This window comes from Zonotrichia leucophrys, chromosome Z (assembly GCF_028769735.1).
Source record: "Zonotrichia leucophrys gambelii isolate GWCS_2022_RI chromosome Z, RI_Zleu_2.0, whole genome shotgun sequence".
Lineage (NCBI taxonomy): Eukaryota > Metazoa > Chordata > Aves > Passeriformes > Passerellidae > Zonotrichia > Zonotrichia leucophrys.
In genome coordinates this window covers 4124755-4140804 of record NC_088200.1, presented here as the reverse complement: position 1 = coordinate 4140804, position 16050 = coordinate 4124755, and the positions used below count along the sequence as shown (strand labels likewise).

General features: G+C 39.5%; 1 protein-coding gene across 3 annotated transcripts in view; it reads right to left on the bottom strand.

Moving 5' to 3' along the window:
- RIT2 (Ras like without CAAX 2) overlaps positions 1-16050 on the bottom strand; it is a 218125-nt gene that overhangs the window by 26435 nt on the left and 175640 nt on the right. For 2 of the 3 annotated variants that reach the window (XM_064736490.1, XM_064736491.1), the window contains exon 6: positions 10880-12404. The exons of the other annotated variant lie outside the window; for it this stretch is intronic. In XM_064736490.1, coding sequence (XP_064592560.1) covers positions 12177-12404 — 228 coding nt within the window. In that variant the 3' untranslated portion in view covers positions 10880-12176. Of the gene's footprint in view, positions 1-10879; positions 12405-16050 lie in introns of those variants that run through there. 3 annotated transcript variants of the gene reach the window in all.

The following is a 16050-nucleotide window of genomic DNA, read 5'->3' as shown; positions in this document are numbered from 1 at the left end:
ACATTTTTATTTTATTGAACAGTGACCTTATTAGACTCTTGACTCTGAGAAAAGGACACCTTCCAGTAACAACCTGGTCTTGTGGGAGATGTCCCTGTTCATGGAAAGAAGTTGGAACTTCATGGTCTTTAAGGCTTCTCCCAATCCAAACAATTCTGTAATCCCATGATTCTATAAAAAGTGACCATTACAATGAATTTCCTGATAATTTTATACCTGACTTTCAAAAAGTCCTAGAAAGCAGAGTTTGGAGAGAATTTCTAAATACCCCTGAAGTTTGGATTATACAACCCACACAGGTAATGCTACGTTTTTGATTTCAATGCTTAGATGAGGCAATTAGAACTAAGGTAAAATAAACCTTAGTTTTAAATAAACTAAGTTTGTAAATTAATAAAAGTTTAAAAATAACTGGAGAACAACATGCAGAGTGATCCAAGGCCAGTGTGGAGCAGGACCTCAAGATTAATTCAAGTAAATGAGTAGCTGCTTTAAATCTTTTTCCCCATTGGAGAAGGCCTTTTTTTTTTTGTTTCTTAATGATCTTGCTCAATGCAGTGCTTCTTCTAGGCTCTGTAGTAGTGTTTATTTTCAAATTGCAAACTCAAAGGCTTCTCGTTTTTCTTCCTGATGGTCCATAGAAGCTGAACCTCTATCACATCTCAGAGCAGCTGCCACAGTTCTCTCAAATTTATTTTGTATTTACAAGGCAACAAAAGACATATAAACATCTTTGCCATGGTATAGTGACTTGGAAATATGTCAGTAATGACTTTGTGGCTGCACTGGTCCTGCACACATGTCACACAAGCACTCAAAGTTTATTCAAGAAACTGCTGTGAGAAATGTGAGATAACTTATTCCCTTTGCAGTGGGAAAAACAACAGTTTGGGGGTTTTTGATACTGATTGTTTTAGAGGGTTAGAGTATATGGCCCATGGCACAGAGTGAGTGGATATATATGGCTCTGTCTGTGAGGATCATGAGGTTCTGGCACAGATGCCCAGGGAAGCTGTGGCTACCCCATCCCTGAAAACATTCCAGGCCAGCTTGGGTGTCTGAGCAACCTGGTGAGGTGGAAAGTGTCCCTGCCCATGGCAGGGGGTTAAAATAAGAGGACTGTTAATCTCCCTTCCAACCCAAACCACTCCAGGATTCTGTGATCTAACTCCTCTCAGGATTTTGAAGGTTTGGCACTGTTTGGACATTGACGTGGGTCAGGAACCATCCCATGCAAGCAGGACACAATGAAACCCCTTCATATGTTGGGGTTTTGTTTGTCTCCTGTGTTCTCACATGTACCTACCTGCCCAAGAATCCCATTGGGATGCCCCAGGGTGCTGTGTAGAGCTTATGGCTTCTTCTATGGAAAGACCTCTGTCCCTCAAGAAACAAGAATGCTATGGAAATCAAGCTCTAGAGGTCCAAATGCTGTTATCTGTAGAGAAATTTGTGAACTTATATGACACTTGTGTCCATTCTGCAATTGGATAAAAAGAGGGAAATAATTTGTGTTTCTCAAGGTTTCTCAGGAGGGTGTTGTGCAAAACTTAACTGGATACAAAAGGTTTAGCCTTTTGCTTGGATGCCAAAAACAAGTTCCAGAACAATTTTGTGAAAGATTCTCAATTGAGGATCGCTGATTTCTCAGATATGACTTCTGACTCAGGTGGTTTCCACTGAACAGTGTTTGAAGGATGATAGAAAACATGCCTGAATGTTTTCATTTCATGCCTGAATGTCTTTTCATCTGCTTTCTGGGAATTCTGCTTTGGTTTCAGCATTTAGTTGGATGCAGTATGAAGCATAAGTTTTGCTGTTTTATAAACCTTTAATTAAGGTAAGAGATTGTGAAATATTCCAAAATGAGCCTCTACAGAAAATCTCATCCTTTAAGAGGAAAACCCATGGTAAATGATACTGGTATTACCTAATCATTACAAGTGCTTAAACCCAGAAACTAAACAAAAAAAATACACCACAAAATATACTGCGAGCTGGTCGAAGTAAAGTAAACCCCTATCCTTTTCAACTTATCATTTTCTAAAGATAAATGCAATTTATTTTTTGGTTAAATCATACTCAAACTTATTTCAAATCCAGGAATTGTTTTGTAGGCAGCAGCACAGCAGTCCTCTGCAGAAATGTGAAAGCTGGGGAGAGAAATGATCTATTAATCTGGGACAGTTCTTAGTAGGACAAGACATAGTGCTTTATCTTGTCTAAATATAGGTGACCTAAATGTAAAGGCCTTTACCTGTTCTCTTGCAAACCTTGCCTACCATTTAATGTGTCTCAACTGTTGGAAGTTAGCCAAATATTGAACCTCTATTTACTTTTTTGTGCTAGTGCTGATTAATGTACATACCCAAAGTCATCCCAGCAGACTCTGCTCTCTCACTGGCATAAATTTTTTACAGAGATTAAAAATACCTAAAATAAGTCACATGCAAGTACTCCACTAAGTGCCAATATCTTGCTCATCTTCACCATGAATTATTACAACGCAAATTTGATGCACTTGAACAAATTTAGTACTTATTTTAGGCAAATATGCTCACATTAAAATGATACATTTAATTTAAGCAACTTTTTCTGGATTTCTTTGCAGTGAAAAGAAGAGAAATATGATTTCTATGTTTAGGAAAATAGTGACTGAAAGATACCCAATGGACCTCATAGAAAATAGATGGTATGGGTGTTATCAGTAAAATTATGAAGCATATGATCCATTTTTTTTTTCCCTCTGGTAATACAAAGATGTGAAAAAAATTCTCCCTTATTTTACTATTTTATTTCAGGTGCAGGCTTCATGACAAATGGGCACAGATAAAATTTGGGGGTTGGAATACAGTGTGTATTTGTATACGTTTGTGTCTCTGAGAATATTGGGGTGCATAAGGTGCATATTTTCCAGTGACAAAGCAGTCACATAGTGCCTGCCCTGCCCTGCCAGATAAAAAGAACACATACAGTTCTAAAGTGGTAAGAAAATGGTAAATTTTATTTAACTCTACCATTCTAAGACTTTCTGAAGGGGAAGAAAATAAGTCAACAAGAGCCATTGCTGCCTGTTTGATCAGTACAGCTGATGGTTGGAAAGGGCATCTGCCTTCAGGTTCCTCCCAAGGGGTGATGGTTCTCCTGCTCCAGCTCACACCCACCCCAGGGGAAAGGACCTGCTGCAGCCCAGAGTGTTGTGATGGATGAGATTCCTCCTCCAGGCTCTGCATTGCTGAGACCCACAGGTGCCCCACAGCAGGTTTGTGAGGCAGAGGTTTAGCATTACTCACTGCTGGTGAACCATTTGGCAACATGTCCTGGGTTGACTATATGATGCTTTTATTCCCAGTCGTCTCATTCTATTTATGTTGAATAATAAATTTTGCACCTTTAAGAGTGTTACAGAGTGAAGGTGGGGAGAGAAGAAGCGCGCAGTTTGTTTTCAGACACTGCACTCACTCCTCCACATTCCTGCTCCTGGACTGTGTTGTCTGCGGATGGACAGACAGCAGGACAGAGCTCTTCTTTTGCTTTTTAGTGTTAGCTAGTTGAGGCAAAGAAGTTCCCCGGACTGTTTTTTTCCCTTTTCTTTGGACCTCTTGAAACTACTCTGGACTGAACACCCAGGAGAGCACCGGCAGGTGCAGCTGTGGCCCACCGGGCCGGGCCTGGCCTGCGACAATTCCAGCACTGAGGGACTGATCAGAGACTGAGTGAGCTGAGCTGCAACCTGGGGTTTTCTCAGTTTGTCATCTCTTTTAGAGTGGCAAGGGGTCTCTTTGTTTGATATTGGTTTGGTTTTATTGTTTAATAAACAGTTTTTTTCCACCTTTCTCCAAGGAGATATTTTTCCCTCCCGGACCAGTTGCGGGGAGGGGCCGATTGCATCTGCTTTTCCCACCGGAGCTCCTTTGGAGGATTCTTTCCCAAATTTGCTCTAAACCTGGACACAACAGAAAAAATATGTGGGGTTGCAGGTTCCGTGCAGTGTCTGGAAGATGCTGGCCAAGGAGGACAGGCTGCTTCAGAACCAGGCTGACAAACAGCACAGTCACTTGTATATCAGTGAAATAATTGACACTGATTTATGTCCAGGGTGAACTGAGGGCTTCTAATAGCGGTCTTCAAGCTTGCTCTTAGTTTACAAAATCTAACTCATGGTGAGCAATCTTCAAACTACTCAGGCCTCCTTATCCACTATAAGTGAAGATCTTTTTGTGACACAGCTTCTCCTGTCCCATCTCTTTGGACCTGTGATTCCCTGTAAGGATTTTTATTACTCGGTGACAAGTGGATTGAAAAATCTGTCAGGAGGAAGAGCAGAGATGGTAATGAGTGTTCTCAAATTTCTCTGCAGTCCCTGAAGGTCTATCCTTGCTCAGAACTTTCATCACAGCAGTATTTTACAGCTTATATAACTTAAGTCTTTCTGAAGTTCTTTGTTGGCAGGTATAGCATATTCTCTTAGGCTTCATGGTTTCATCTATTTTTCTTCTCATCTTTCATCCACATCATGGTAATCAACTCCTCACAGGTCAAAAAATTTTTCAAAGTACTCCTTTGAACATCTGCCTCCTTAAAGACATCCCTGCTGTATTCTCTGATAACTTGGATTTCATCCAGCTTTGCTAGATAAAGACTTAGGAGTATTCAGTGAACACCCTATTAACTAAACAGGAGAGCAGAAAAAGGTTCCTACATTTTTCACTAACATCTGGTCTGAGCACAGTGGGAGGTAAAAAGCCAGCAGCGAAAGATCTGCAAGCACTGGTTGCAAACTGGTAGCTGCTCTCCCAGATGAAACTATATATTTGAAGTATCATTTAAAATCTTCAGCAGGGAGCTATCATGCCATCTTTTATATTAGTTATGAGGCATACAAATGAGGGTTTTGCTGCTATCCTTCCAGAAGTACAAAGCTGAGCATCCTACTTCTCCCCTAACTGTTCTGTTGGAAAGGTTACTTTTAGTTCCTAAAGCAAGGGGACACAGCAAAGACCATAGAGAGATTTGTTTTCTAAGTGCTAAAGAGGTTTCAGTGAAGGGCCAACTTATTCCATAGTCAGGTTCAAGCAGATTGTCATTACAAACCTGATGAGAGAGGAAATAAAAACTTCCCATTCACTTTACTGAGTTTTGGTATTGTTCCCTCTTGCTCAATTTTCCATTCTTTTCTATGTTCTTTTTATTTGATTTACATTAAAAAGTTCCTAAACCGTCTTGCATACTCATAGCAGTTGTAACCTCTGTGATCTCTCCCCTTCATTTTCTAAGCCAACCAAATATCATGATCCACATGAAGGATGAAGCAAATCATCATCAGTTTCTGTTCTCTTAGTATCACTCATCTCATCTTAATATCCTCCACCAACCTCCTATGGTGGGTGTACTTGAGCCAAATCTCTGGAGCTTGCCTTACATATTTTTTTCATTTTATCTGCTCTTGATCCCATTCTAAAAGGTGTTAAGGCTCACCAAGAGTGGAGAATCTGCAAGGCTTTCCAAGCTCAGTAGAGGCACATGTTGCTCACTGAGGTGGTAGATGGACAAATTCAAGGTCAGGTTGGACAGGACTCTGTGAAAAGTAATCTGGTTGAAGTTATCCCTTTTTACAGCAGGGAGGGCTGAACTAGATGACCTTTAATAGTGCCTTCCAACCCAAACCATTCCATGATTTTACGATTTTCATACATTTACTTATGCTTTATTCTCCTCTTCTCCTTCTGCCTATCCCTGTCATTACTAATAGTCTGTTTATTCTGTCTTCCATAAATTGGCTTGCTTTGTGTTATGGATTTTGTAAGTTTTCGGTGACAGAAACCTCATCTTTCTCTGTGTGATTGAAGTATATTCATTATCATGGTGTAATGTGCAGTTTTGTTCTGGAGACAGATGTGAATCAACCATCAGATTTTCCACTGCCTTCAGAGGCGCTACCCACTTATGCTGGCTGAATGCTTTATGTGCTCAAACTTATTCAGTCAATGTCCTACATAAAGAGGCATCTGTGATTAGTCAGCAGTGTCTAGCTGTAGAGGCAAATTCAGTTTTTATTCAGAAAGCTGAGTGACTTTGCAAAAGTTTACCGGGGAAAACATTGCTCTTTCTCCTCAGTGTGAGCATTAATGAGAAATTTATGAAGAAGGCAAAAGGCTCTGTTTGGTTTGTCAAAAACATTTGAGGCTGCCTTTTAAACAGCTGGGGTTGATGCAAGAGAACAAAAGAAATACAATTATAGGACTATAAAATGGTTTGGGTTGGAATTGACCTTAAAGCTCATCTCATTCCACACACCTGCCATGGGCAGGGACAACACCTTCCACTAGACCAGGTTGCTCCAAGACCTATCCACCCTGGCTTTGAACATTTCCAGGGATGGGGCAGGGACAGCTTGCTTGGGAACCTATTCCAGAACCTCAACACTCTTGTGGTAAAGAAAAGAATTTCTTCCTGTACCTAAATCTATTATAAACCTACTCTCTTTAATTTAAATACATTTCCCCTTGTTCTGTCACTTTCATACACCTGTAAAATGAAAAAGAGTGAGCTTATCTTGGTAGAGCTGAAAACAGATTGGTTACTCAGTGTTTTGGAATTGCAGAGAGAAAATTGCAAGGAGCTGCATAATAAACTTTTGAAATGGGCTAAATGGAGTCACCACCATGGTTTACAGTACTTTGCCATGCATCAGTTTTTTAAAATTATTTAATCTATTAGTTATTTAATTTATTAGTTCTATCCTGATTTCCTCTTTCCAGGAAAAATTATTTCAAACTATTGTTTGAATACAGGAAGAGCATAAATATATAAGATTTTTCTCTGGTGAATTTCACAGATGTGAGATAGATTGCCTTTCTCTTCTATTGATTTTACCTAATCTATAAGGTAAAAAGATATCAGGCTTTTTTATACAACAAAGGCAATATAATATAATTATAGGATCTGATTTACTTTACCATCCTAAAATTATGTTTTTACTGGACTTCTGCTCCAGGAGCACCATGAAAAATGATGGCTTTCTAGATTGTTCATGCAGTTTTTGAAATAGTTGCAAGTCCAAAAGGGCTGTAAAAAAATGATGCATGACAAAGTACGAGAATGGGAAAATCTAACTGTCACATTAATTATCTATTGACAGAAGATATACAGCAGGTGATGCAATGGCTTTGGATGTTCTTGTCTTTATTACCTCTTGGGGAAAGAGTTCAGATCATGAAATTAGTTTGGTGCTCTTGAGTGGACATTTGTCCTCATCACAAAACAACCCCATAATTCAGCACGATGTAACGAAATTGGAGAGCTCAAATTGAGGAGGTTTAGAACCAAGAGCATCAGGGAGTGATAAATCAGACTAGAGGTGCAGGGCAATGCCTCTTGGGGTGACTTTCACAGTGTCTGTGAGACAATGCCATCCCCATTACAAATCATTGTGCCAGGCAGACATCCTAACTCCATGTTCTTGCAGGGACAGAACAACCTAGAAATAGCACTCTGAGGGAGCTTGATCTGGTCTAAGTCACTATTCCACTCAACTGCTATTAAAAGTTATGAGAACAGTAATTTTCATATTTCATTAAAGATTTTACCATTCCTCTGGTAAAATGGTAAAATTTTCAGGGATTTTTTTCAGAGCCATAAGCAATGTTTGATGCAGAGCAGTGTTTGATGCACACTTGCATAAATAAGAGTCCCTAAAGGGAATGTCTAAATATGGCTAACTGCTGTAAGTGTACTTAATTGAGTTATATTAGCATAATTGTCCAGGTTAGACACCCAGATTTTGATTTTTAGTACAAATTCAGGCCAACACTAGTGAGTATAGTTAGCTCTAGGAGCTAACCACAAACTTTTTTGTGATTTATATGAAATACATGGACAGTTTTAAGTTTAATACTCACCATTATTTGAATGTCTCTATCTGAGGTGGCCGCAGCAGGTGTCTTTGGTTACTCTTTCTATAAGAAGACCCACTCACAGCTATTTTACTTATCAGGAATTTCACACCTAGTCCACCAAGACAAACGTTCAACGTGGGAGAGGAATTTGACACAATTGTGAAGTCTAAATCTTCACTATGAGACTAAGCTTTGCTTTCAACATGTTTTTTGTTGGTTTTCTTTTACTATTTATCATGATCAAGAGAGGGCTTAATATCTAAGCCCACAAATAAGAGACATTCAGAAACTATATATATTTTAGCATATGTATGTATGTATACTGCCTATAAAATTGCGTGTATATATTATATATTTAGTGGACAAAATAAAGATATTTAGTTCTTTTCATTCTAGCTATGCATTCTTACATCTCAGTCTTAAAACTGACATTTTTGGGTGTGTAAAGAACATATTTTCAATCATTAGTAAAGACATCAGATTGCTAACAAGTTAGGAACTGCCAGTCTGAGGGAACAGAGGAGGGTACTGCAGAAAAGTTCTAAGGTGTGCAAGAGCCATGTATAAAGGAAAACCTTAGTTCTGCAATATTCCACCTTGACTTACAGCCTTCCCCAGATCACTTCTCAACTAGAGGCAACATGTGATCTGCCACAGCTGTGAAGAAGGGTAATTAACTGCCATATATTATGTATTTGTGAGAGACACCGAGGATACTTTTGCAAATTGTTATTACTTTATTTTATTTATTAGCTGGCTTTAATTATATTCCTGTAGGAACCTGAATTATGGTTCAATTGCAACACGGCCTGACGGTGGAATAAGTTATAGCTGCTACCTTCATGGGGCTGTAGGCAACACAGCAAAATAAAGTGATCTGTTTCCTTCTTCAAATCCTCCAGACACGATTAGATGAGAGAATAGTCAGACACAGAAAAGTCTTCAGACACAGAGCTGCTGTTTTTTTTAATTCTCTCAGCTAGCTCTGACAGCTAAATACAATATTCTGTGATGGAATCAAAGTGATTAATTAGGTAAAGGAGCTGCACCCAGCCTCTTGTGCAGTTATGACTTATGTTATCCTCACTGACTCTAACCTACATCAGCTCTGCTCAATTAACTGAGGTTAAGCATTATAGATTATTGAGGAATTGGGTCATGGTAAATCAGAATTACTTTCCCAATTTGGATGTAACGGATGGTGAGGTGTTTCAGAGACAAGGTTCAATGCCTAGCGTTTGCAGAAGTATTCTCTGCTGTTGATACAGAGTGGAAAAATCTTTACAGAGGGGGTTTATCCCTCATGAATTCAGACATCAAAATGTTAGCTGGGAGACTGGACTGCTTTTTATGGAGGGAAATGGAGTCACTGGAAATAGCCAGTTCAGGAGGGATTCACCAAATGCTAACCATTCATGCCATTAGAGAAAAATCACCGACATCTCTCTCTGTATTACCCAAAGACAGGATTTGAATGATTGCATGTCATCCTCAAGTCTACATGATCAAAGTGGAGTGAGATAAATACAGAATTTTCTGCCTAAGATGTATTCAATGCCTGAAATTACTCATAGAAGGTGTAACAGAATATCCTCAGAGGGTATGAGGCCTCATTCTTCCTGAGAGACTAACCCGGTATCAAATGCCTTTCAAAATGAGCATTTCAAAATGGTTTTGAAGACACACAGAACATGCTCTTCTCATGGGCTTGCTGGATCTGAAAATATGATGCAACCTGTGTCTGTGCCACTAATTTGAACATATCTCAGGAGACACCTGAGCACATCCTTAGTGCCAAAATGTTGGAATGATGCCTATCTTGGTTTCAGACCACAGAAGAGCAGCACTTTTTTGACCCCTTGATCAGCATGGTGCAGAACCTGGCACAGTCCAGGAATTACTTCCAAGAGCAGGTTGTGTGTGGTAACTGCTGTGAAGGCTAAATTTTTTTTAACAATATGGAAAGATGTTGCTCTGTGCCAGATGACCTTAATGACGGTGAATATTTATTATATTAATATTATATTTAGTCAAATTAATCCATTTAAAACTTAACTGTAGGTTGTATCTATGTTGTTTTCTGCAACCTTTCTTTGTCTTGCAAATTGACTTGAACCAAGGTACTCCTAAAAATGCAGACCCAAGTTCATGTTGATATTATATGTCCCTTAGTGAGGGGTGTGAAATGACATAACCAACACTAAATGATTTTCAATTGACTCAAAACTCAGGCATCTGCCTGAAAAAGACAAGGACCATCCCTCAAGGTTTCTCAGGGTGGTAATTTCTATGCTCTCTTGCACAGGGAATGACTGCTTCGTTCCCCCCTATGCAGCATGCAGGATTGGAACAGACACAGATGTTTCCCCTTGTTATTTATTGTCTCAGAGCTGCCATCTGTCCAGTGCAGCCTCTTGTTGTCCCTCCACCAATACTTAGCTCATAAACTCTTTGGACAAGCACATCCTTTTGTCTCTAGGACACTTGACCTAAAATCTCTGTGGCAATACAGATAAAATAATAATGGTAATTGCAATGGTGTAAATGCAGACTTCAGCTTTCAGAGACAGGACGCAGAAAATTCACCTAGAATGGGTACATGTATTTGTATTCCTCCAAAATAAATTTCTCACATAGAAATATACCACATCTAAAAATGTACAACAAACCATTACTTTTGATGAAGGATTTTTGACAAGTCACAAAACATCTCGGGATTCCCTTGAAAGGAAGGGAGAGAGGAAAACAAAGCATTAGATTTTAGTGAACTAAAGTTATTCACAATACCATAACCCTTCCAAATTTTACAGAGGGGAAAAAAAATACTCCCACACAGAGTATGCAAAATATAATTGGTTGAAACTCTACAAAATCATCACAGAAGAAAAGTGAAAAAGTAGCATTTAATAAAGATACATATTTTTTGTTATATCAATTATCACTCCAGGACAGACACAAATGACACTGACTACTAGTATGGCTCCATGGAAATCACAATCTTTATTTTTGACAAAACTTATGCATATTCTATCTATAAAATTTATAAATAGCAACAACATTAAAGGAACTCCAGGGGGAAAAAATGTTTAAGAGCATATACTCTACTTCATGCTGGGTTTTAAAAGGAATATTTAAAAAGACTTATCCAACTGCTTAATCAAGTGGTTCAGTTGGATGGTCAAGGACTGTGAGCAATGGTGATTTGTGCTGATGCAATTCTCTAGTAAGTCAAGGGCTGGATGCTACATCACAGATGCTATTACATGCTGGGACAGAGCTGCACTGCTCCAGGGAGGGCTCTGGGACTCGTTGGACAGACAGAGCACTTGTGAGCTCCTTGATGGGACAGGGGAGTGTGGCTGGTGGTGAAACACTGGCACAGGATGCCCAGATTGGTGGTGGATGCCCCATCCTTGGAAACATCCAAGGTCAGGCTGAGCAGGACTCTGAGAAACCTGATCAAGTTGAAGGTCTCCACATCCATTGCAGAAGTTTGGACCAAATCACCTTTAAAAGTTCCTTTCCAACACAAACTCTTGTATGACTTTAATGCACAGCATGTCTGCGGAACATGGCACCTCTGCCAGCCAGCCCTGGCAAGAGGAGACAGAGAAGAGCCCCTGCAGCCTCTGCAGAGCTGGTGCATGACTTGTACCCTGCTTGTAAAGCTGCCTGCTGTCTGGGCAGGGCACAGTGGGGATGGGGCACCACGGGATCAAGATTGGAGTGCCCAGGGTCCTTTTGGGCCTGGCTCACAGACACGGTCACACACAGACACGGGCGTGCAGGCCGAGACACGCTAACCCTAAACCTATGAACGCAAAGCTGAAGGTCCCACCCCAAGAGTCCTTAAACAGTCAAAATGTCCATTGAAATCAATGTCATTCATTCCTGGGATGGTGAAATGACCTGTGCATGCAGAGGAGGAGGCAATAAGTGTATCCATAGTCCTAGAGCTGGTGGAAGCTGGTTCAGCCTTGGATGCTGGCGTAACTCATAGCATTTGAAGACCAGCCATGGAGCACACGTTAAAAAACACAGTATTTTCTCCACTCAGAGTTGCAGAAAAGGTATGAGAGGGTATGCTAAATGACACTACAGAACAGAAGAGTCACAGGGAAACCATTAATTAGGCCTTCAAGGAACAACTTCTGCATGAGAGCTGAAGGGGAGGAGCTCCAGGCCCTGGCCTGGAAGATGCTGTGTCAATGCTGCCTTTTTGAATTATTACAGGTTACTGTGGTCAGCTCCTGATGAGCGGTTCAGAGAGAATTGCCATCAGGTTGTACTTTCCTTTTTTTTCTTCAGGGATCCCTTCAGTTTCCGCCACAGACTGTCCTTCCTCTTCATCTTCTTCTCTATCATGGACAGTGAGGATTCTTTCCTTCGAATCTCCCTCACTAGTCCATGAAAGACATCATCAATGTAGAAGCGGAGCGCAGCTGAAGTCTCAAAAAAGGAGCAGGAATATTCTCTGGCTAAGCTCATTCCTTCTTCAGTTGAGACCTGGAAAGAAAAGAAAATTCCACAAATATTGCCTAATGCACAAAACATTAATCAACATGAGAACATTACAATATATATAGCCTGACTTCTTAGATCCTTCAAATCACTGACCAGGAAAATAATCTGACAGCATCCAACAGAAGAGATTCAGGGGTGAAAGGATCAGGCTGAATTCATGAGGTGTTTGAACAGAGCAGACTGGCAGTATTCATTTGCTCAGGTATATTATGGCCTTAATTCTGATGCATCAATTTTTTTCCATGTATTTCCTCTCTTTATTACAGTAATCCTTGGTTTGACAGTGCTGGTGCTTTTATTCTATAGGCTGGAATGGATGACTAGAAAGACTTACACAGAATTAAGGCCCTAGAAAATCCTTGTTGAGCATTAACCTAATCCTGGAAGCAACTTGACTCTTTAAGCTCACCAGCTTTCATACCCTAATATTTTTCAGTCACATTAATTTCTGAGCATGCCTTGGAGTGGTTTGGTCTTTGCAGGCCTGTAATCCTATCACTGAGCTCTTACCTGAGCTGTATGAAGATCCAAAATCTATTTGTTTTTCAGCTCATCTTCCCTAAGTGGCTTTGTGTACTTACTGCTCTTGTAGAATGTGTGGGAAATGTGTCTGTATTTTGTGGAACTGACGAGCCTAGAGGAAAACAACACAGCTCTTTTCACTGAGTTCAATGAGCAGGGATCATTTTTTCTGAAATTTCCATATTGGCTATCCCTTGGCATTTGTCCTGCCAGCCTGCTAAATGGAAGGGTGCTCAGCATGCTAATTAATGTGTGCATCAAATAGAGCTTAAATTCTTACTGTAAGGGCTGCCACTGCCTGACAATTAAGGTACTTTTTATACTTTGAAAGTTCATCCAATAACATGCAGGAGGTCCACAGAAAAACAAAGAACAAACTCTGTGAGCTTCTAAATGTTAACCCAGCTTCCCACCTAACAGACTGTCCTTTTTTTTCAGAAATTGGACATAAATCTGAATAAATGAATTATATGAATTGCATGTATGGTGTATATTCAAATTCTAGGTCAGAAATCCCAGGCTTTGTTTTTATTTACATTTGCATTTCATGATTTATTCAAGTAACTTTCCAAACATCCTTATGAAAAGTCAAATAAATATTTTGAGATGGCCTTGTGAAAGGCTACATAGTAGGCTATGGGAAGTCTCAATTGCTACTGTCTACCACAAGACTTATCTGGGTGTTTTCTTTTAGTTAGGTTTGTTGTTTTGGTTTTTTTTCTTATTTCTAGCTTCATGCACCCAAAATGCCATTTATCCTTATTAGGGAAATAAAGCCTTGTGGCTCAAGATACAAGCATGCTCTCTCATACCTGCCATGAAGAAAATGCCCTTTATGATTAAATTATGACTCCACCTCATTGCATTTATTCCACTTATTTATTGCATTTATTCCTCTGTAAGGCTGGAGATGGTAAGAAACAGGATTTGGGATAAAACAGAAAATTCGTTCATTCCAGCCTGGAGGTAAATCTGCAGCAAGCATGCACCTGCATAACACAGACCTCAGAATTTCTCATCACCCCCTTTGCATCGAGCCACAAACTTTGTAGCATTTGCAAGGATCAGGACTCTATGCTCCAGGTACAATCTTAATTTAATTAAGATTTTTGTGAGGGTAAGCAGGGAGGTTGTAGGCCAACCTGGATAACACTACCTGACAAAATAAAAGATGGTTACCACTTTCCAAGTGCTATAATTGCCAACCTTTTGCAAAAAGAGATGGGTAGCAATATGGTCCTTGTTTTTCTCTGGGCAGCTGTGCAAGCAAAATGCATGATTCAATATGTCTATTGGGCACCATTGAGAAATTGATTGTCTGGATAGAAGACTATTTTGGTTTATTTTGGATCTTATTATGAAGGTTTTTCTCCTTGCTATGCCTTATTTGAGCTAAAGGAGGATTTTTTTTTTTATTTTGTTAAAGATGCTGCGGTTCTAAGCAAATGATTGCACAGAGATGCATTTCAATGAAGATTTCATACATTCATTACCTAAAAGGAAGTAAAAATCCACATGAAACAACATATCCTTATGTTGAATAATGGCAAGCTTGTAAATATCATTAGGGTGTCAGCACAATAATAATACAATATAAAAATTGCCCATTATTTTTCTATGTGAATTTCTAGTCTTTACCCCACTTTGCTCCTGCTTTGTTTGACTTTTTCTTTCTTTCTTTTTTTTCTTTTCTAGGACTAAAAATATGTTTTCTCCATCCTACAAGGAAGAATAACTGCAGGGAAGACATTCTATGCTCTGCAATGAAACAAGACTGCTAAGAGCTGTGAGAAATGGATAATACTCAGGAGAATTAAATCATGCAGAAAAACTTTCTCCCCATATCTTTGTGGCTGGAGGTTAGCAACTTGGCCAAACTTAGCTAACTTTCTTTAAAAAGCAAGAAAAGTTTGGTTTTGGACTCCAGTTCCCTGCCAAATTACAGAGGGAACATTAAAGTTATTAATGGTGGTAGTTCATTTCAAAGCATGGCATTTTTCTTAAGTCTTGCCCTCAGGAACTGATTAACTGCTTTGGTGAAATTTTAAGAGCTAATTCAGCAGGAGGAGGACACCTGGCACAAACAATTTCAGGATGATTAGCTGATGTTTTTCAGCTGCAAGGCTGAAAACATAATTTTTTAAAATATAACATTGTAATAATTATCATTACTGCTTTCAGCACCAATGAATACAACTATAGTAATTTAGCTAATATGTTTGCTGAAGAATCTGTAAATATAAAGAGATGTCTAGAGAAAAAAACACACATTTTTCTTTCGGTTCATCATTCGGTCAAGAGGCTAGACACCTATGGAATGAGAAACAAGGGATAAAGCTTGATGAGGTGACTGAGGCCCACATAATTCCAGGGATTTAGCCTGTTCCCATCTTATTGCCAGAAGAGAAACTGCATTGTAGAAATCCATTCCAGATCTGCAGAGCCCAGAGACTTGTTGACAAATTGCAGCTTCCATGGGTCTGTATCAGTGGAAGATATGATCTGTCAGCATGGCACAGACAGACAGGTCAGGGAGAGAGGTCATTCCATTGAATATATATCTGGGAAGCAGAGCTTTATATCTCATCCTTAGGGTAACCCCTCTTGATTGAATCTGGCATTGTTTGCAAGAGTATAATTCTGGTCATATTGATTCCAACTTAGCTCATTTCTGTGCTGCTAAACCTCAAGAAGGGAATGAAGGTGGAAGATAGGTGTAGCGAACATAATGAAAAATGAAAATTTCAGAGCTGACAGAAGGTTCCTGCATTTGGTACAAACTTTTAAAAACTGTGATTGTCTGGGTGGGGTTTTGATCAGCATTTACAGAAGGGCTTGAAGCTTGCAGCTTCAAGTCAATGAGCAAGACCTCCCAAATCCATAAAAAGGGAATGAAGCCTCATGGATACAACATGTTAGAGGCTGAAAAATTCTTCTTTTCTAAAGTGCAGGATTCTTAGTTTCCTTTTCTGACAGTGCATGTGAGTTGAAAAGAAAGATATACCAGTGACAACATAAAACTGAAACTTGTCTAGACTAGATATACCCATTCCAACAGCACATGAACAGCACACAGGACTGTAGGCTGGATTGGAAATTTCCCATC